We start from the raw sequence: 19213 nt of genomic DNA, 5'->3' as shown, positions 1-19213 counted from the left end.
TCAAAGCATTCTTGGACCCATGGGTGCAAAAAACATCACCTTGGGCCATGCATGGAGTTTTTGCCACTCACCAAGAGACAGGCTGGACATAAATCCTCAAAAACCAACTAGAGCCAGTATAAGATCTGGTGTCTGTTGGTCAATACTCTCAACAGATGTCAGCCTGTCCGGTTGGGGAGTTTAGATGGGTACTCTCCTTGCTCACGGGCGATGGGACTTTGATACAACAGGAATAGTTTCCAATGTCCTGGAATTGCGAGCAGCACACTGTGCTCTAAGAGCCTTTGCTCCACATCTAAAGAAGGAAGCAGTGCATCAGTGCATGGGCAACAGGACAGCCATAGTCAATGAGGTTGGAAATAACACCAGTCATGAATTTGGCACAGTTGCATCTCCAACACATTATGGCAACATACTGTATTTTCCAGGGACAGAGAATCAGCTGGCAGACTATCTGTCCATAACCACCATAGACAATAATGAATGGACCCTGAAGCCAAAAGTGTTTGCTTGGCTGCTGCATGAGTGGGGTTGCCCAGAAATAGATGTTTCTACATCTCCCCAAAACAGCAAATTACAGAAATACATACATGTTAAGGTGTCCCAATGTTCAGGCAATGGCCTTGGATGCTCTGACCTCACCTTGGCCTTTACACATAGTCTATGCTTTTCCTTCAGCTTCACTAATAGCCAAATTTCTCAGAAGAATGTGTTAGGAATTGGTGTTAGCTCTGGCGATCCTACCATTCTGGCCAAGGCGCCCATGGTTTCCTCTCCTTTGGCAACTCACCATCCAGCAGCCAATGCCACTTCCTCTGTCCTGGCAGAAAGATTCTGTCCTGCTGGTTAAGGCTCATGGCCTGGTTGTTGAATAGGTAAAACTAGCTGAGCAAAGTTGTACAGAAGAGACTATGCTAAAAACAAAAAAAATCAGTGACAAACTGGATGTATAATAGAATATGGAATCATTTTGTTCAATTCGCCACTGGGAGTAATTTCAACCCTGCAGAACCTCAAGTACAGAATGTATTGGCATTTTTGCAGACAGGCATGGATGTGGATCTCGGTTTAAGCTCTCTTAAAGTACAAGTATCTGTACTAACAGCATTCATCAAGATACAGTGGACTTCTAACTCCCTAGTAGTCTAGTTCTTGCGGTCTGTCCTCTACAGTGCCTGTTTACAGGGCTGCTTCTGCCTGATCCAGCCAGCCCGAATCGCATACTAGCTGGATCAGGCAGACGCATCCTTCTAAACAGGCACTGTAGAGGACAGACCGCGGGGGCCTGCAGAGGACCCACTTAAGGAGCAGCGGCCGGTGATTACAGAGCCGCGTCTGATGCCGCACGGTCAGTTCACCCCTGCGACCGGCCAGGCCTCTCTTTTCTTACCACGGTAGAATTTGGCCAAAAGGTTCTTGCAGTCAATTCCTCAGATTACATCACTTAAACATCCCTCCCATGTCTGTACTAGTTAATTCACATCAGTGGGATGCCAAGGAGGTCAGGAAAACAGAAAATTCATGTCTAAATACTTACCGTCATTTTACTTTACTTCCCTTGTCTCCTTGGCATCACACAACACCCACCCTCAAAATTGAGTATTATCTAGTTACAGACTGCTGTCTCTGGGAGGGCTGTTCAATTAATTGGTATGTGATCCTAAATTAAGAGGAGGTATGGGGGATAACCAGTTAGTGTGATGCCATGGAGACAAGTCAGGAAAGGAAAATTATGGTATGTATTTGGACATTAATTTTAAATTTTTTCCCACTTTGAAGAGATTTCCTTCCCGTTGTGTCTTTGGCACAGGAAGTGAAAGGAAATCACTCTAATGGAAGCCAGACAGCAACAGTTAAGCAAAAAAAATCTGGCTAGTTTGAGCCATTCCCTACTCTATATAGAGCTAAAAACATGTTTTGGCTTTGGATACACTTTAATTTTTACATTTGTTTGCAGTGTGCCTTGAATAGAATAATTTTTAAGGTTGAGAAAGACAACTTTTGCCCATACCACACTCTTAACTCCAGACACAAGGAAAACACAGATCTGGGTAATGAGCCATTTCATACCTTTTCACCTAAGGCACAGCCTTTTGCAGTACAAGCCCGAAGCCTAAAGGAATGCTTACTCCAGGGAGTCAGGCCGTCTACAAAATAACTTAGACGTGAAGAATTCTGCATTAGGATTCCATCCATGTATAATCCGTAAGACGTAATTACACCTAAAATGGAAAAGGTAAAATTAAATGTCACAATAAAACAAATAGCAAATAAATATCAGCACACAACATGATAAAACAAAACCCCTAGTTTCATGACACTTTGTGCTTTTTGAGTCTTTGCATTGATTTTAAAAATATGAGTAAATGTATTTATTGCAACTCATTAAATGGTCAGTGCTGAAGCTACCATTTAAATAACTCAAAGCAAAAAAATTAGTTTGTACTTAGTTACAATATATATATATTTATTTCAATGCCTCTGCACCATTACCACCATGTTAAAAAGCAAATCCAGGGAATCCACTTGGTTAAAGCTGAAGCTTAATCTGCTTATATTTTGCCTTTCCTCTCTTCCCCCCTCCTCAGCTTGCTAATTACGTGTTTAAATAAAACCTTTCAGTTTTCATTTCATACCTTATTTTAGAGCCATCAGTGGGTCAGTATGCTTCTCTATACAATGTACACAGATCAAGGCTGCTGGGAGAGACCAGCAGAGTGTTGTACATGGTTTCCTGAAAATATTACTGCTCAGTACTCCTCTCAAGAGTCCTTAGCCCTGATGCATGCAGTGGACTGGCTATTGACAAGAGTTATGCAAACAGCGAAATGCCTAGGGTTGCCACCTGTCCAGGATTCACCCGGACAGTTCGGGTTTTTAATGCTGTGTCCAGGTTTCATGGCAGGAGAAACCCGGACACATGATATCAGGCAGACAGGGGCAACCAAAATTACGATAGGGGCTACTGGCCCTCCACTGAAAATAGTCTCAACTGTGATATTTACATATGAATGGCACTATTTACATATGAATAAGCCACAGCTCATTCTCCCACAAAAATTTCCATGCGTCGCTAGGGTGTTCGGGTTTCGCTTGAAGAAAAGGTGGCAACCCTAGAAATGCCTTTATGGGCATTTTAATATTTGATATTTATGTATTGTTACATTTGATATTGACATTATTGCATGCAAACACCCTTAGGTAATTCCCACATGTGATGCTGAGCCTTGTTGATTGAAAGAACTGAAATTCAATGAATTAAAGGGGTGGGCAACAGACAGGAAAGAGCTAGACAATGTTGGAAATCCACCAGCCAGGAAATTATGTGAGTTCTATATAATTTGCTGCAGCTTCTAATGCACATTAAGAGAAGCTGACAGTGTGCAGTGAAATAAGAGTACAACTGTGTAGAGCAGAGCCAGCTGTCAATAGCAGGCATTAGTCTGATAGATGCTGACTTTGGGTCACAGGAGGACATTAGTAAATGTCCTCCTGTGACCCAAAAGGGATTGATTGCCAAAAAAAGGTTTTAGTCTTTAGTTCTCTTTTAAGCTTTGAAAATAAAAGCTGGATTCTGATTGGTTGCCATCTACAGCTGCTTCGGATTTTGTCTGCTCGACTCTTACTAAATGCCCAATAATGTATATTTGTTTCATCTGGATTACATAGTTACATAGTTACATAGTATTTGAGGTTGAATAAAGACATTAGTCCATCAAGTCCAACCTATTAGGATCTCATTCTAGGAGTACCTTATTTAAAAAAAGTACATTATTAAAAAAAAGTATGAGGGTTTACTACAACTTTAAGCTGGTCATACACTGATAGAATTTCGTTCAGACGTTCATACAAAAAATATCGTTACAACATTCGATAATGACATCAGAGGCTTGGAATTTTTTTTTTTGCAATGTCGTTTGGTTGTAACATTCGATGTTAGAAATTAATGGAATTTCCCGAATGAAACCACAATCAATATTAGCATTTCATTAGTTTGAGAAAACGTTTTTCCATCCTGCTCCTTCAGTTTTGTTGTCATTGTAGTCAGAGCCCCACTGATTGGTACCTGTAACATGAAGACGATGACCCTACCTAACTTGACCTGAGGTGTGCCACGGTCACTATGGTCAGTAAGCAAATAAGGGGGCATACTCAGAGTAACTCTGATGGAAGGGGTATGGGAGGGTGGGATTACACGATCGCCCCGACGGGTGGGGAAACAGAGGAGCTTAAATGTGCGAGGCTCCTCCCACAAATCCGGCCAATAATATGCCTCAAACTTATCATTCACTGATTTAACCTCATTTACTATTAAAAAAATCAAACAAACTTTCTGAAAACAATTTTTTTCGAATGGAATTCCACAGGTGCATGGCCAGCTATACCAATGCAGCCCCAGATCAGGTGCCGTCATGTTTTCTTTTTGTTACATACAACCCCGCACAGAGACAATCCACAGGGGAAGGAACCGTGTGTTTCCCATGACAATGGTACATATAGTACATTTTTGCTGATTTGGAATGCATAAGCTAGGACCCCATTACGATCCTGAGCGGCATATTTTCACAGGGCAATGATCCGGGCCTCTCGTTAACTTTGATCAAAAACACAAACCCTTTTAGCCATTGAATAAAACAGTAATCTGAAGGAAGATCATTTCTCTTCCAGCGAAATGCATGTCCGTACTTCAGTGCTTTTCAAGGGCACGCGGGTTACATCAGTCACAGCAACCTTACAATATATTTGGGAAACTCAAGCAGATTTTATTTCATAGCCTACTTTGTATGCGTATGCACATATGAATTAAGACAAGGACACGCAAGATATATAGCAACCATTTTCAGAACCTCATATGCTAAAACTAAGAAAAATATCAATCTGCCTTTCAGTCTTAAAATTGTATTAAGCGAAGCAGCGAAACTACCGACTTCTTGAGGTGTCTCTGAAAAAAAAATACATACAACTTTGAAAAGATAAAGCTACGCTTGTTGAGCTAAGCTGCTTTGTCGCAGTTCTGTGTATCTTACCTGCAGAGATGTAATAAGACTGGGCAAAAAGTACAACAATACCAAAATGTGCTATTTAATGCCAAAATTCGGGGAAACTTCTAAATGAGCAGATGAAACACACATATATGAGAGCTGCTTTATCTGCCAAAGGATTTGTATTTCTGCCCATCCAGTTCTAAGATTTACAGAGCTCTGCCACACAGACAGGTGGATGACACCTCTTACAGTTAAAGTAGGACTAAACCACTTAGGACTGTTGGGGCCCCTGGGAGTTTTTGCTGTAATGCTTAGCATATTTGATGGCACCTTGTGAATGTTCTTCTACAGCGATAGGACTGCAGTGGCCTCCCCTGTCACCACTGCTTTCATCTTCACACAGTATTCTTCCGGGTTTGAAGTCTTTGGCCATCTTGATTGGCTGGGCCAGGAATGACATAACTCTCATACATGCACACAGGGGTTACTTCATCATGGCACAGAATCGTGCTGGGTATGAACCTTGTCAATGCTCTTCTCCAGTAATGGGACTGCAGTGGTCCCCCTTGTCACCAGTGCTTTCATCTTCACATGGTATTGTTCCAGGTTTGGAGTCTTTGGCCATTTGATTGGCCAGGTTGAGAATGAGGTAACTCTGACCATGCACATGGGTGTTACTTCATCCTGGCACAGAATCGTGTTGGGTGTGTATCTTGTCAATGTTCTTCTCCAGCGATGGGACTGCAGTGGTCCCCCTTGATATCACTGCTTTCAACTTCACATGGCATTGTTCCAGGTTAAGTGCCTTTGACCATAAGGATTGGCCAGGCCAGGAATAAGGTAACTCACACGCATGCACATGGGAGTTGCTTCATCCTGGCCAAGAATCTTGCTAGGTATGTACCTTGTCAATGCTCTTCGCCAGCGGTGGGATTGCAGTGGTCCTTCTTGTCACCAATGCTTTCATCTTCACACAGAATTGTTCCAGGTTCAGAGTTTTTGGCCATGTTGATTGGCCTGGCGAGGAATGAGGTAACTCCCACACATGCACACAGGAGATACTTCATCCTGCCACAGAATCATGCATGCTAAGTATGGACCTTTTAAATGCTCTCTTCCAGCAATGGGACGAAAGTGCTCCCCATGGCACCGGTGCTTTCATCTTCGCATGATATTGTTCCGGGGAGTCTTTAGCCATTTTGATTGGCTGAGCCAGGAATGAGGTAACTCCCATGCGTGCACATGGGAGTCACTTTATCCTGGCACAGAATAGTGCCAGGTATGTACACTGAGCTGCACATGCTTGGTTCAGTGTACACAAAAGCTATTATTTTTTTTAAATTTCTAGATTTATTGTTGGAAACCTGTGTAAAACCAATAAAAACCTTTTGAATGTAAAAAAAATATGTTTTAGATACTCTTTCAACAGTAGAAAAATTGTTTTGTCACACTGGAACTTTTCAGACATTTTTCTATTGAATGGAAAATACAGAAGAAGAAAAGCATTTAAAAAAAAAAAAAAAGCTATTAGCCATAATGTGTAGTATGCACAGTATGAGCATATTATGGAAGACTTACCTACAAAGTCAATCCCCTCCAGCGTTGTGCTCCTACTTCTGTGGCGCTTCCATATTGATTCTGGTCTTCTTCCATGTTTCAAGTCCTTGGGTGCTGGAGTCCTTAGCCAATAACTCCTGCACATGTGCACGGTAGTTACTTGCTAGTGCTTGGCATGCTGGGTCTGTGCACTGAGTTGTGCATGCACAGCTCAGTGTACAGGAAAAAAAATTGCTGAATAGCCGCAACAAGCTTTTATAAATTAAGGGACATACATAGATTTTTTTTTCTACCTTATTTCCACTTTACATTTTCTGGTGGTCAGTTACAACAATCACTTTACTGACTCAAAATCACATTTTCTGTAGACTGCAATCTACTGCCTGTATAAATGGGAATTACAGAGAAATATAATAATAGGAATTCACATTTATTTAAAGATATAGAAGGGTAGATAAAGAATCACAAAACGAGTTACACTAGGGGTAGTTTAAATAAGAAAGGGGCCTCATTGACCTATCTAATGCCCAATGTCCCCGTTCTTTTGGTTGAGGAGTGAAAGAGATTAACTGGGAGTAGTGAGAATGTGGGTTGAATTGGATAACCTTTGAGGTGGGAGAAAGATGGGAATAATTGTATTTGTGAGAATGTAAACTAAGCAGAGGTTTTTATCCCAAATAAGGAGAGATTATTTTTGAGCTTCTTTATAATGATAATTATTTGCTGTATGTTTGTACTTTGAATTTGTATATATGCTGTATGTTTACATATAAGGAAATAAAATTATATTATACCAAAAAAAAAAAAGAGCCACATGGACCCAACAAATAGTAGGGTTTTTTTACAAAAATAATTTGCTCTTTTTGACTCAAACACTAAAATATAATTTGCTCAATTTTCTATTTTCTTTTTTTAATTTGAAGATGTTTTGATGTACGTTTGTGACTGATGCATTATTAACAACAAATGTTAAGCATCTTGCAAATAGATTTTGTCACACGTATGTCCTTAGAGATGCAGACTTTAAAAGAACAAGCAGAAAATTCCTTTTCTTTCTGCCCATTGCTTATTGCTACATACTGTAAAATTTGCTGCTGTAGTGTTTACACTTCTTTCTGCTAAATAAAATAAATTTCATTTTAGCATGCATTAAAGTTTAACTAGGAACATTGTTTATGAAAAGATTTATAGAACAGTTACACATTTTTTAGCAGTAGCAAAACCTGATAAAAAGAAAAACAAAAAAGAACTCAAATACTATTTTATCAAGCATGGACATTTAACAGAATCCAACATAATTGGACTCCCACTCTGTAAAAATATATGTTTTTTTAGAGCCCAGATAAACCTTATTTTTATGAGTTCTCATATTCACAGTGATATTTTTATTTAGCTAACCAAAATCTCCTTCTTTTAAGCATGTGTAACTGAGTAATCAGGCTTTTCACATTATCCTACTGAGCTTGATAGGTAATCATCCTTAATGCTGAACTCCAGGTATTTATACATACATATATACACTGAGTGGCCAGATTATTATGACCACCCCATCAGTACTTAGTTGGGCCACGAGATGACTTCGTTGGGCCGCCTCGTGACTCCACGAGATGTTGAAAGGTGATGCGAGGAATCTGACACTGCACTGTTGCCCTTCTGTTGTCTTGTACCAGTCTTGCCACTCTCCGTTCTGCCCTAACATTGACTAGTCTCTGATGGCCACAATTCGCACATTCAGACCCAGATTTTCAGCTGGCAGTCCAGTCTTTAAAAAATGTAACAACAGCTGCTCTTGAACATTTAACGAATTCTGCTGTTTTGCTGATACTCGCTCCATTGCTCCGAGCGCCAACAATCATCCCACGTTCAAAGGCTGTTAAATCGCGTTGTTTACAATATCTTCAGAAAAAATCACTTCTACTGTCGTGGTAAACAACCTGCTACCCTGTTTATAATAGTCTGGCCCTCTAGCAACTTCAGCGCGAAATTATAGCCAATTATAGCTAATTTGCCTACAAAGGTCAGGTGGTCATAATAATCTGGCCACTCACTGTATCTATCTATCTATCTATCTATCTATCTATCTATCTATCTATCTATCTATCTATCTATCTATCTATCTATCTAGCTATAGATAGATATCTATATATAGATCTATATATAGATCTATATATATCTATAAATATATGTTGGACAGCTTGGCCCAATGTAAATATACATATGTTATCCCTGGAAGGGCCACGAGGATCCTGTAAAACTCCACAATAACTGGTGCTACCACAGTTCTTTACAGCAATCTTCTGGGTCCTGTATGCTGCTGTGCTGAGCGACTTAACCTCTGCTGTGAAATCACGGCATGGTGCGTTACTGCCCCTCATGCAATCAAAGAAAGCCTAGCCTTCATTGATAAAAATACTAAAAATACTAAGAGGGTTATTCACAAAGCTAGCCGAAGGATCAGCTGTAGTTCTGCCTGATCCTTCGGCAAGCTTCAGCCGCCAGAGCCCTTCGGTTCAGTAGAACTGAAGGGCTGCTGTACGGGCTATTCACAATAGCCCATACAGCTCCCGAAGCTGGCCGAGCAGCTCAGCCGAGCCGAAGGCATATGCTTCGGCTCAACTGAGCGGAAATGAAACCTGAAGCGGGCCGAACAGCCGGCCATTGGTTGGCCGAAAGCCTCTCAACTGACAGCTGGGCGGAGCCAGCCTTGGTCTCACGACTGGCTCCGCCCAGTTGCAATGACAGATCAGCGTCCCCAGGTTACCTGGGGACGCTGAACTCTCATTAAACAATGGCAACTTGGCGGAGCCGGCCGTGACGTCATATAGAAGACTCTAGCAGGTCCCGGCCAATAGGAAACAGTGGGGGCGGAGCTAGCTCCGCCCAATTGTTTCTTTTTTTCTTTTTTAAATAATCTTTTTTTTTCATTTTTTTTAAACTGATCATTTATTAAAATTTCTAAACATTTTTTTCTCAACTTTTTCCAATTTTTTTCTATTCTGCTCGGTACCATGGAGATAACATTTAATAATCCATCCTGCCTGGGTGTGCACATATATACTCCCTTAGACTGCTTACCATTTGGGTGCCTTGGCTCAGACCAAGTGATATTGAAGGAATCGGGGGAGAGTGATTGGATTGTCACAGACTGAATACCGTCAGGTACGCTCTCTTCTGTAGAAGCCTCAGTGATACCACTTGATGTACACCCTCCTCCTGAGCAAGCCTAACAACAAAACACCAGAATTACATCACATGATACACCGACATTCTCTTTCTTAAAGTGGACCTTTTAGGGGTTAACAACTTTTGAAAATGGCCTTGCTGCTTATAAAGAAATTGCCAGCCATTATAAACTTTTAAAACTAGAAGCATATTAATAGCAGGCACCAAAAGGCACAGATAGGCTGATTCGTCAGAGTGGAGTTTATGTTTTATTTTTATTGCATATCTGTACTGCTGATCTCCTCGATCCCCATTGATCCACTCCTTGTCTGCATGCACTCACCTAAGGGTCAGTTGCATATCATTACTGTGAGTCAACTTCCCAATGGTGACAATGGTGGACCATGCCTGTGCAATGTGAAGACGCTTGTGGTCTTCACCAAGGGAGAATGTGGTAACACTGCACTTTTGGGAGGCAGATGTCACTCTATAACAGGAAGTGTCTCAACAGGGTCTTCATGGCAGGGTCATGGTGGGATTAAATGCACACTTTTTAAAGAAAAGTGCACATTTAAAAAGGTTGAAAACAACTTTTGAAATTACATGAAGAGTATATGAGATTTTAGTAATTAAATCTCAGTAGTAGTTAACAAGTTTAGATGTATTTAAAAAAAAGTCAGGAAAGTTATACCTTAAGTATCAACAGAAAGTCATGATCAGAGGGGTGCACATGAGAGGCTTTACTAATTATGGTACCTCTGCAGGTAAATCAGTATCCTCGGAGATCCTTCCCTCTAGACTTTCCTCACCCAGGCTTTAGCTTGCATAAGAACAGTGTGTATAGCAGGCTTTTGCAATGCATTTGCAAATCTTTTGGCAACCTTGAAGTGGCTTTGTTGAAACCTTCAATTCTGTTATAGGAATGTTACACATAGCTCTTAATTAGGAGTGTGCCTGTCACTTTAAACAGGCAGCTAGCAGACAGCAGACTTCCAGCAAGCTTCAAGTATAGCTGGTAGTACGTAGTCATATTCAGTCAGAGTTGTTCTGTAATGTTGAAAATGTTTTATAGCTTGTAAGCCTCTTTTATAGTTATAATGAACGTAAGGAACACACCCCAGTATTTATATTCACACAGGTAGCACAGTCACCTTAATCCATGCAAAATAAATAGAAGGACTAACATCTATGCAGACTGTTTGAAAGGATGGAATTTTGCAACTAAAACATGGTGGTTCCACAACTTTCACACCTCCCATCATGTTCTTAGACAATGCATATCTGCCTTGACACATTCCATCATAATTGAATTAAGTTGACTGAATTAATGATGGGTTATGTTCCTGACACTCATTAGAATTTAAGACGGGACATGAAAAAGCTACAAGACATTTTCAACATTACAGAACATGTGTTAGTATGCTATTTATACAGTCATAGAAGCAACAACCATTCTCATATATTTTACTGTTATTATTACTGGTTCTGTCACTAGGTGGTAGTGTCAGCTAAAATTCTTGTGTAATATAATGTTATTCCTAGTGGTGCTCCAAAGTTATAATATAATTTCCTGTCGATGTGTTCCAATTTCTTCTAATAAAACAAGAAGGGCTCAGCCATGGCGCCAGCATCACTTTGATTGGTAAGACTCATATCTGCAGCATCTTTTTAACAACAGATCCAGTTGAATGTGACTAACTACTACTAACTATACCATAACCTGGATACATGAGAACCTTCACATGCATACAATTGATTCTGATGCCTGCTATCAGCTTGTTTGACAATCAGAACTCTCATTAAAATTTGTACAATCCCCCCTTCCCTACAACTGGAGCTGAATGGTGCTTTAAAGGTTTCAACAAAGCTGCCCAGACCTTGCCGAAAGCTTTGCAAAAGCTTGCTATACACACTACTCATTTACAAGCGGAAGCCCATGCGAATAAGATCTTAAAATAAGCTTTTTTTGAGCAGCCAGAAGCAAACGAAATAGAATCTATCAATGAATGAAGGATGGGTAAAAAAAAATATTATTACACTGATTTAAAAAAAATTAATACAGCCAAAATTGCTCATGAGTGGAATTCTGTTGTAAAACAATTTATATTTTAGTTTTAGAGATCCCAAAAGATCCTTTAAGAAACCCTTGCTCCTCTCTGTACAACCCCCTGTGGAAGTTGCTTAGCTGAAACAAGACATCACTGTGATCTTTAAATGACCCCACTGCATTTAAATTAATGAATGTTCACAAGGAGCCATCCAATATATTTTTAGACATAGACATAAGGTAAAATTGATTCATATTAAACGTTACCTTTGCAATCTCCAGATTAGGCACAAAGGATATGCAGATTGTCTTGTGCGGTGTATTGAATATATTTTTTATTTTGCCTAATTTTTTATTTCTAGGAACATTTTTTTTTTTTTTTTTACAATTTAATGTTCAAGTGATAAGGTGGGGGGATATATTTAGACCATCCGAGTGCATACAGAGTGGGGATAAATGTATGCATGCTATCCGCATCAATGTAAATTTATTCATAATCAAGGATGGAATATTTCTTATGGTATTCATCAAAACAAATATCCGGATATAGATTTCCAAGTTAAGGAAAAAGTCTGAAAAAAATAGGTAAACTTTCCTACATGTGCTAAAATGGACAGTGGATGTTCAAAATGCCCCAAATTAATATAGGCCTTATGATACATTCTGCATGGTTGCCAAAAAAAATAAAAATAAAATAAAAACAGGGGTTCTAGAGATGGTATATATCAATTTATTACCAAAATTGGAAGTTGGAGAATATACATAAGAATGGAAAGGTTCCTACGCTTATCAACTGCTACATGGATCATTGGGTCCTGGTGGTAGGATTTTTAAACATGTCTTTCCTTACAAGGACTGTTAATCTTTAACATAGGGGCTCTGGGTAGTGCAACTAAGGGGTTAACTAATGTTAAGGGAGGCTTATAGTGTATTTTCACTTTTGCAGCCAAATTTGAGAAACCCCTCTATATGTTTGTTTTGTGTTAACACTGCATACTTAAAAATATTATATATATATTTCTTACCTTTCTAATTGTTTCTTAGGAGCAGGATTATACATAGGGCCCTATGGGCAATGTCTGTTGTTTAGAATAACTTGCAATGTGCATTACCCTACATTGTACCACCCAAGCCTTGAAATATTTAACCCTTTGGTAAGACAAAGACTGAGGGGTCTATTCACTAAGCTGCCGTAGGCAGCAGAGGGAACGACCTGGATGCAACTGCTAGTTAGCTATTGGCTATTGCAAATTGAAATAGCCAATAGAAATCTAGCAATGCATTCCTATGATGAAGTTTTTTGTTTTTTTTATTCTGACTACAGCCAACGGCTCGATGTCAGAATAAAAAAAAAACCAAGAATAATCAGTGTTTCTCTCCTGGGCGGCCAGTAGCGGGAGACTCACGGAGCGCCCGGGAGAGTTGGGCTGTCAGTAGATCAGTGTCCCTGGTTAGCTGGTAACCAGGGACGCTGATATCTCTCCAAGTGGCCGGAGCCAGCCTTATGATCACGGCTAGCTCCGCCCTGCTGTCAGAAGCAGGCTGTCGGCCATCCAATGGCTGGCCGCTCCGCCAGCTCCGTCTTTCACCACAGTTCAGTCGAGCCGAAGCATATGCCTTCGGCTCGACTGAGCCGCTCGGCCGACTTTGGGAGCTGTACGGGCTATAGTGATAGGGTCATGGGGGCCGAAGATAGCCGAAAGATTAGCCGAAGCTACGGCAAGATCCTTCGGCTGCTTCGTGAATAGACTCCTGAGTGTGTATTCTAACTTTTTATTAGGTCAGAAATCTTTCCTCTTTATTCCAGATACTTACAGACAGTCTGATGAAATAGGTGATCCCTGGAATTAGTCCTTGGATGGTATAATCCTGAAATAGCTCAGTGCTGTTGTACACAGGATCCCATGCACTTGAGTTGGTCACATCTATGGTCATATACAGCAAGTACCGTTCAAGAACTCCATTGATTATACCCGGTTCCTTCCACCTGGAGAGTCACAGAATATGGGACATTGTTATGCTTTACTGTATGTCCTGTACTGCTATTCCATTTAACCACACCAGACATAATGGGAAAACATTGATCTGCTTTGTTGCCACGTTGGCAACTAAATGGATAAGGTGCATAAAGGGCCTCCGCTATGCAGAAAATTATGTCAACTGAGTCTATTACACTTTGAGAAGGGGAGAACATTAACAACTTATGTAACAGTAAATAAATGTTAAGAATTGTAATTTCAGAGGAATGTTGTTTATTATTATTATTGTTTGCTAATTTAGGGTCAGTGTAAAAAAAGGGCTAGTTTTTGTATTGAAGAGAATTATGGTAAGAATAGAAAAAAAAACAGCATATATAATGCAGTCGGTCAATAGCGTTACGCAGCGATCCCCTGCAACATAGTTTTACAGTCTATTGATCCTGCCAGTAGGTCCATTATTTTCCCACTTCCTTTAACGCACTATGCCAAACGATGTTCAACCAAACTATATTAATTAGGGCAATTTTAATATAATGCTCATGTGCATCCAAACCCTTCAGTTTTCTCTTACAGTGAGTAGAGATAATCCAACTAATCTGTTCACAGCAGCTTCCGACTCACAAAATTGGAAACTGGATAGATGTGTTCTGCAGCTCTGTGTGGATGGTTGTGCAAAGGGGTAACCATGGACCCAATGGGATGCCATGTGTATTGAAAAATTATACATATTTTTAAAGAAATATGCAAAAATGCAGATATCCTAACATAAATAATTGTGTTAATATTTTTTAACATTTCTTCAGCATACAGTTTGTTATAACCCATGTACAGGAAGGGGGAGTATCCATATCCCCCTCCCTTTTAGATTGTAAGCCCTCATTACAATCTTGTCTTGATTTGTATTGTAATTATAATGTTTTCCCTATATTGTAAAGTGCTGCGCAAACTGTTGGTGCTATATAAATCCTGTATAATAATAAACATCTGCATCTTCCATATGCATGATCTACTTTTTGCTTGGTAGTACTGCACAGTGACAGTGCTTAAATCAGGTGTGGGCAACCCCAGGCCTCCAGCGCAGCTTTAACAGCAAATCCTGACATGCCTCTGCCTCTGAGAGTTATGCCTGTTACTGTCAGTCTTGCAATGTGTTATGTGACTTGTAGTTTCGCAACATCTGGGGGGCCAGAGTTGCCCACCCTTGGCTTAAAGGTATCTATGGTCGAAAACCTAAAATATGTTTTTTATATTGAATTTCCATAAGTTCTATCCCACTCCTAATCACCATACCCATCTAGAAGTTTGCATACTTACTTAATGAAGATGCCCATAGGATGTCTTTCATCAAGGCACTGACATAATTTAAAGATGCCCATAGGAAATACTTCCTCAATGCACTCACAGTTTCACGCAGCCCTATATGCAGTTCTTTGTGTCACCACTCTCACAGAGCCTGCTTTCTGAACTACAACTCAATGCCTGAACAATGGAACATTATCATTGTTTGCTGGAAGCAATGCATGAAGGAAATATAGTCTTGGGAAATCGAGATTGCATCATATCATGCAGGAGAGAAAGAGATGCAAAGCACCCTGGGAATCCAGGAAGGTGACAAAAGTGATGAACAGACAGAAGGCAGCACTCACTACATAAAAGGGATTTTTTCAGTTAAGCTTTGATTGTATTATCAGAAACAACTCCAGGATGTATTCTTATTACAGTGCTGATGTTATAACAACATAGTGTGTGCTGGGACTTTAGAACTTTAACTTGGCCTATCTCTCAGAGCAATGCTTAAGGTGAATAAAAACAACAGGCTATGTTGCTTTCAAACAAAGCAGCATGCTGGCAGGGAACAGGCTTTTCTACTCAGGCATTGACTGCTTCAGAACGAAAATAAACAGTAATACAATAAACACGTTTTGTTTTTTGAACATAAAATGTATTTAGCAAATTTAAAATTAAGATTCAATTAGGTTTTAAGGCAGATAGCAATAGTTACATACTTAACATATATACTTGTAGAATCTACAACTGTCACCCCAGGAAGGGGCACGTGCTGCGGTGGTAGCTGAGCTGTCAGCAAGGTGACTTCAGAACTGTTTGTGCAACCAACAAGTGTGCAGGCAGCGACCGCAAAGCGATGAGCTGCAAACGTTCCCAATCCTGAAAGACAAACACAGCAGGAGGTCATGTCATCAAGAAAAGTAATCATAAAGTTTCTGTATAATGGCAGATTACCTCTTCACCTTTTCTTAGGTTTCATCACTTTTCATCTAAGGCCTTTTGGGATTATCAAAAGCTTTTCCAACCCTTTCACAATCGTTATCATTTTTGCCTAGAAGGCTAATGTACAGTATCTCAGATAAGAGGTGCTGATATCTTTTTTAATGGCAATCGGATGTGGAGATATTTCACATTGTATATAAGGAAAACACAATAAACCCTTTCATTGCCATGGATTCCATACCGATATGTGGCTCTAAGGTTAACCTTTACTCGGACATATACATATAAGAGGTAACCCTTTGATCCTACAGTGCCAGGGCAGACTTTTAGCATCACAGGCCATCCCTGCATAGTGCACCAGAGTAATAACACTCCCTCCCCAAAAGTTAGAGCACAATGTACTGTGCATGAGTGATTTACTTGGAAACTTAAAGTGTATTTCCACTTTTGCAGTCAAACATGAGAAAACCCCTCTATATGTTTGTTGTATGAGCCTATTCACACAGCATAATGAGATATATATTTTAAATAGATGTTTTATTGCAGTGGGCAACGTGGCTTGTTCAAGGTTTTTCTCAGTACCTTCACAGTGATCTGTCCTAATAGAAAGACTTAGGACTGACATTTGAGGATTGTGTTTCTCTCATTAACTTAATTAACATACAATAGACAAGCCACCTGAAACCCCTCACCTCCTCAAAGCCTCTCCCAACATTACAAAGAAAGATTCATGTGTAGAAATGTTAATCCTTAAAACCCTAACCCAAGTATTTTTTTTAGCTTCTGCTACGTGAATGGGAACAAATATAAAATAGGTGTCATCCCAATTTGGCTGCAAAAGTGGAAATACACTTTGAAATGTGTTTTCTTTTGGGGCTTGCAAGTCTGCACATCTATAGGTACACTTTAACAGATACACTTTATATTCCACAATCATAAATAGTGATAAGAGGAGCAATTTGTTGTTGGCGAAACCACAATGTAGTAAATATCATCAATTTTGCTCATTAAGTTGATTAGACAAAATTTGCTTTAACAAAAAGGTACTTCTATTTTTATTTCTTTTTAAAGGGTTTTTTTGGGGGGAGAGGGGGTTATTAATGGTGCTTTCAGTTTATTTCATTTAGTGTAATTCATACAGGGTTTTTTTTGGTTATTAGATTGTTATTAGTGTACTATTATGTTTTTTGCATTTTAGATATGTCTGTTTCTTTGTTTTTTTTCTGTGGAAATAATTTGCTGAATAAAATCATGTGGGGTCATTTTTATCACAGGAACAGGTCCGGGATGGGTAAAAAAAGCTTCCATAACCTTCATGAACCATTTAAAGCCCATGACACTTTGAAAACCACCTAAAAACATAATGATTTCTCTTTCCCCCTTAAACTCCATTGCATTTCACCGCAATGGCAAAATTTCGCCAAATTCTCCTAACTTTCAGTAATACAAAAAAAATTCCCAGAATGGTCAGGAATGGCAGCCTCCATCTCCAGGCAAATAGAACCCATTCCTAACCCACCCTACCACCAAGCCCCCCGTAACCCATTATGGGTAACCCAATGGCAGAAACAATACCTTATGAAGCACCATTCTATACTCATCTGGGAGTCACAATAGGTGGATCAATCACTGCAGTAGACCAGCCACCTCCTCCTGATATCATCTCTCTACTCCAGTCTTCAGGATTTTTTAAGGAGCCCACGCCTGGACAGCTAATAGAAAGTTACTATGTCACCCAGGCAATGACATGGAAGAAGGACACCCAATGAAGAAGGACACCCAAAAAAGACAGAAGACTGAGGACCCAGTGTCACGTGACCACATATTTAGGTAAGTATTTTGGGCTTTCAGTTACATTTTTTTAAAGTGACCTAGCATTTCTTTGGGGTGAAACAAGGGGTGGGGTGGGGAAGCTTTACCTAGAGTTCAGCTTTAAGACTAATTTACTCTAAGAAAAAAACATTTTAAAGCCGTTTTATTTCTACACCCCGTCTCAGATTCTGTTTTTCTTACTATATGAGCTCTGCTGGAGCAGTACAATAATTTACCATAAGTAAGGGATTACTTTTACGCTATTTGCTGCTGAGCCTGTGGCGAAAATGAACAATCATTATTTTATTAAAACAATGGCATGTATAGAGGCAGATTAGAAGCACGTTGCTTATTAAACCCCCACTTTAATATTTATAACCAAAATAACAGAATTAGACTTCACCTTGAAAAGTTTACATGGCCAACACGTATTTCCGAATTAAGTCTTTAAAACTGAACCATTTTTATAACAACAACTCTGGCAATTGGTATTTTGAAATTTGTAATATGTAGTTTACTGGTACCCAGAAAACAATTTAATGGTGCGAAAGCAAAAAATAGAATTTACTTAATCAGTAGTATTAGTAATGCAAAAGTATTAAAAAAATGCAACCTGGTTAAAGGCCTTCTCAGGGAACTCTGATAACATGATTCTGTTCTGTGCAGCTTCTATAATTTGGCCTATAAAGGCCAGAAACACCCGGCCTTCTTGTTCTCAATAATCAGAAGATGGTGTTCTCAGAGTTCTCACAGTTTTCCTGACTAATCTATACTTTGCCTGACCTTTTGTGTGCTCACTAAGCTACCAACAGGTTCAGTGCCATTTGTTATACAGAGGAGGTGAGCATTCTATTTTTTAATTCTGTTACACAGCATTATTCCTTTACTAATTAGAACAATTTCCATAGCAAGGTGTTACTAGCAACAAAGATCACAATGGCTGCAATACTCCCATTAGAGAGTTGTCCCAACAGTACCTCTTCTTTCCCGCAAGATCCTTAGTCTTCTGATTTGAATGACAACTAAACTGAAGAAAGACTGTAAATGTTGGACATCATGGTCCTGCTCCCCATAGTGCACTAATGCAGAGAGCAGCACTCTTGTACTCAAATCAGCATCACTCTCTGCAGCACCCAGGATCACTCACCAGAGGAAGAATAGGAAGATCTATTGCATCATGTGGTTGGCCATAACACCTCTGAGTCAGGGTGACACGGAGCTAGGCTTTAAAATCCTTTCATCCCATAGTAAGTTATCAGGATTTACATTTTGAAGTCAGAGCATTAGAAGATGGATCAAAATTGGTTTTACCTCATGCACTGCTATACTGAATATGCCAGCAGTTATTAAAGGGATGATTGCTGTCATTTGACAGTGATCACCTGACAGCTTTACCTTAAAATGACACTAAACTCAGGGATTACATCTTAAAATTGAATTCA

General features: G+C 39.7%; 1 protein-coding gene across 1 annotated transcript in view; it reads right to left on the bottom strand.

The window, feature by feature from the left end:
• Nucleotides 1–19213, bottom strand: part of USH2A (usherin) — a 534204-nt gene that overhangs the window by 249798 nt on the left and 265193 nt on the right. Inside the window, exons 34-37 of the mRNA XM_018556052.1 lie at nt 15737–15896; nt 13567–13738; nt 9618–9765; nt 2071–2222 (exon numbers count right to left, since the gene is read on the bottom strand). Of these exons, the coding sequence (XP_018411554.1) occupies nt 2071–2222; nt 9618–9765; nt 13567–13738; nt 15737–15896 (632 nt within the window). The remainder of the gene's footprint in view (nt 1–2070; nt 2223–9617; nt 9766–13566; nt 13739–15736; nt 15897–19213) is intronic.

Source organism: Nanorana parkeri, unplaced genomic scaffold (genome assembly GCF_000935625.1).
Source record: "Nanorana parkeri isolate BGI_ZX_2015 unplaced genomic scaffold, ASM93562v1 scaffold1, whole genome shotgun sequence".
Classification (NCBI taxonomy): Eukaryota; Metazoa; Chordata; class Amphibia; order Anura; family Dicroglossidae; genus Nanorana; species Nanorana parkeri.
This window is presented reverse-complemented; position numbering and strand designations above follow the sequence as displayed.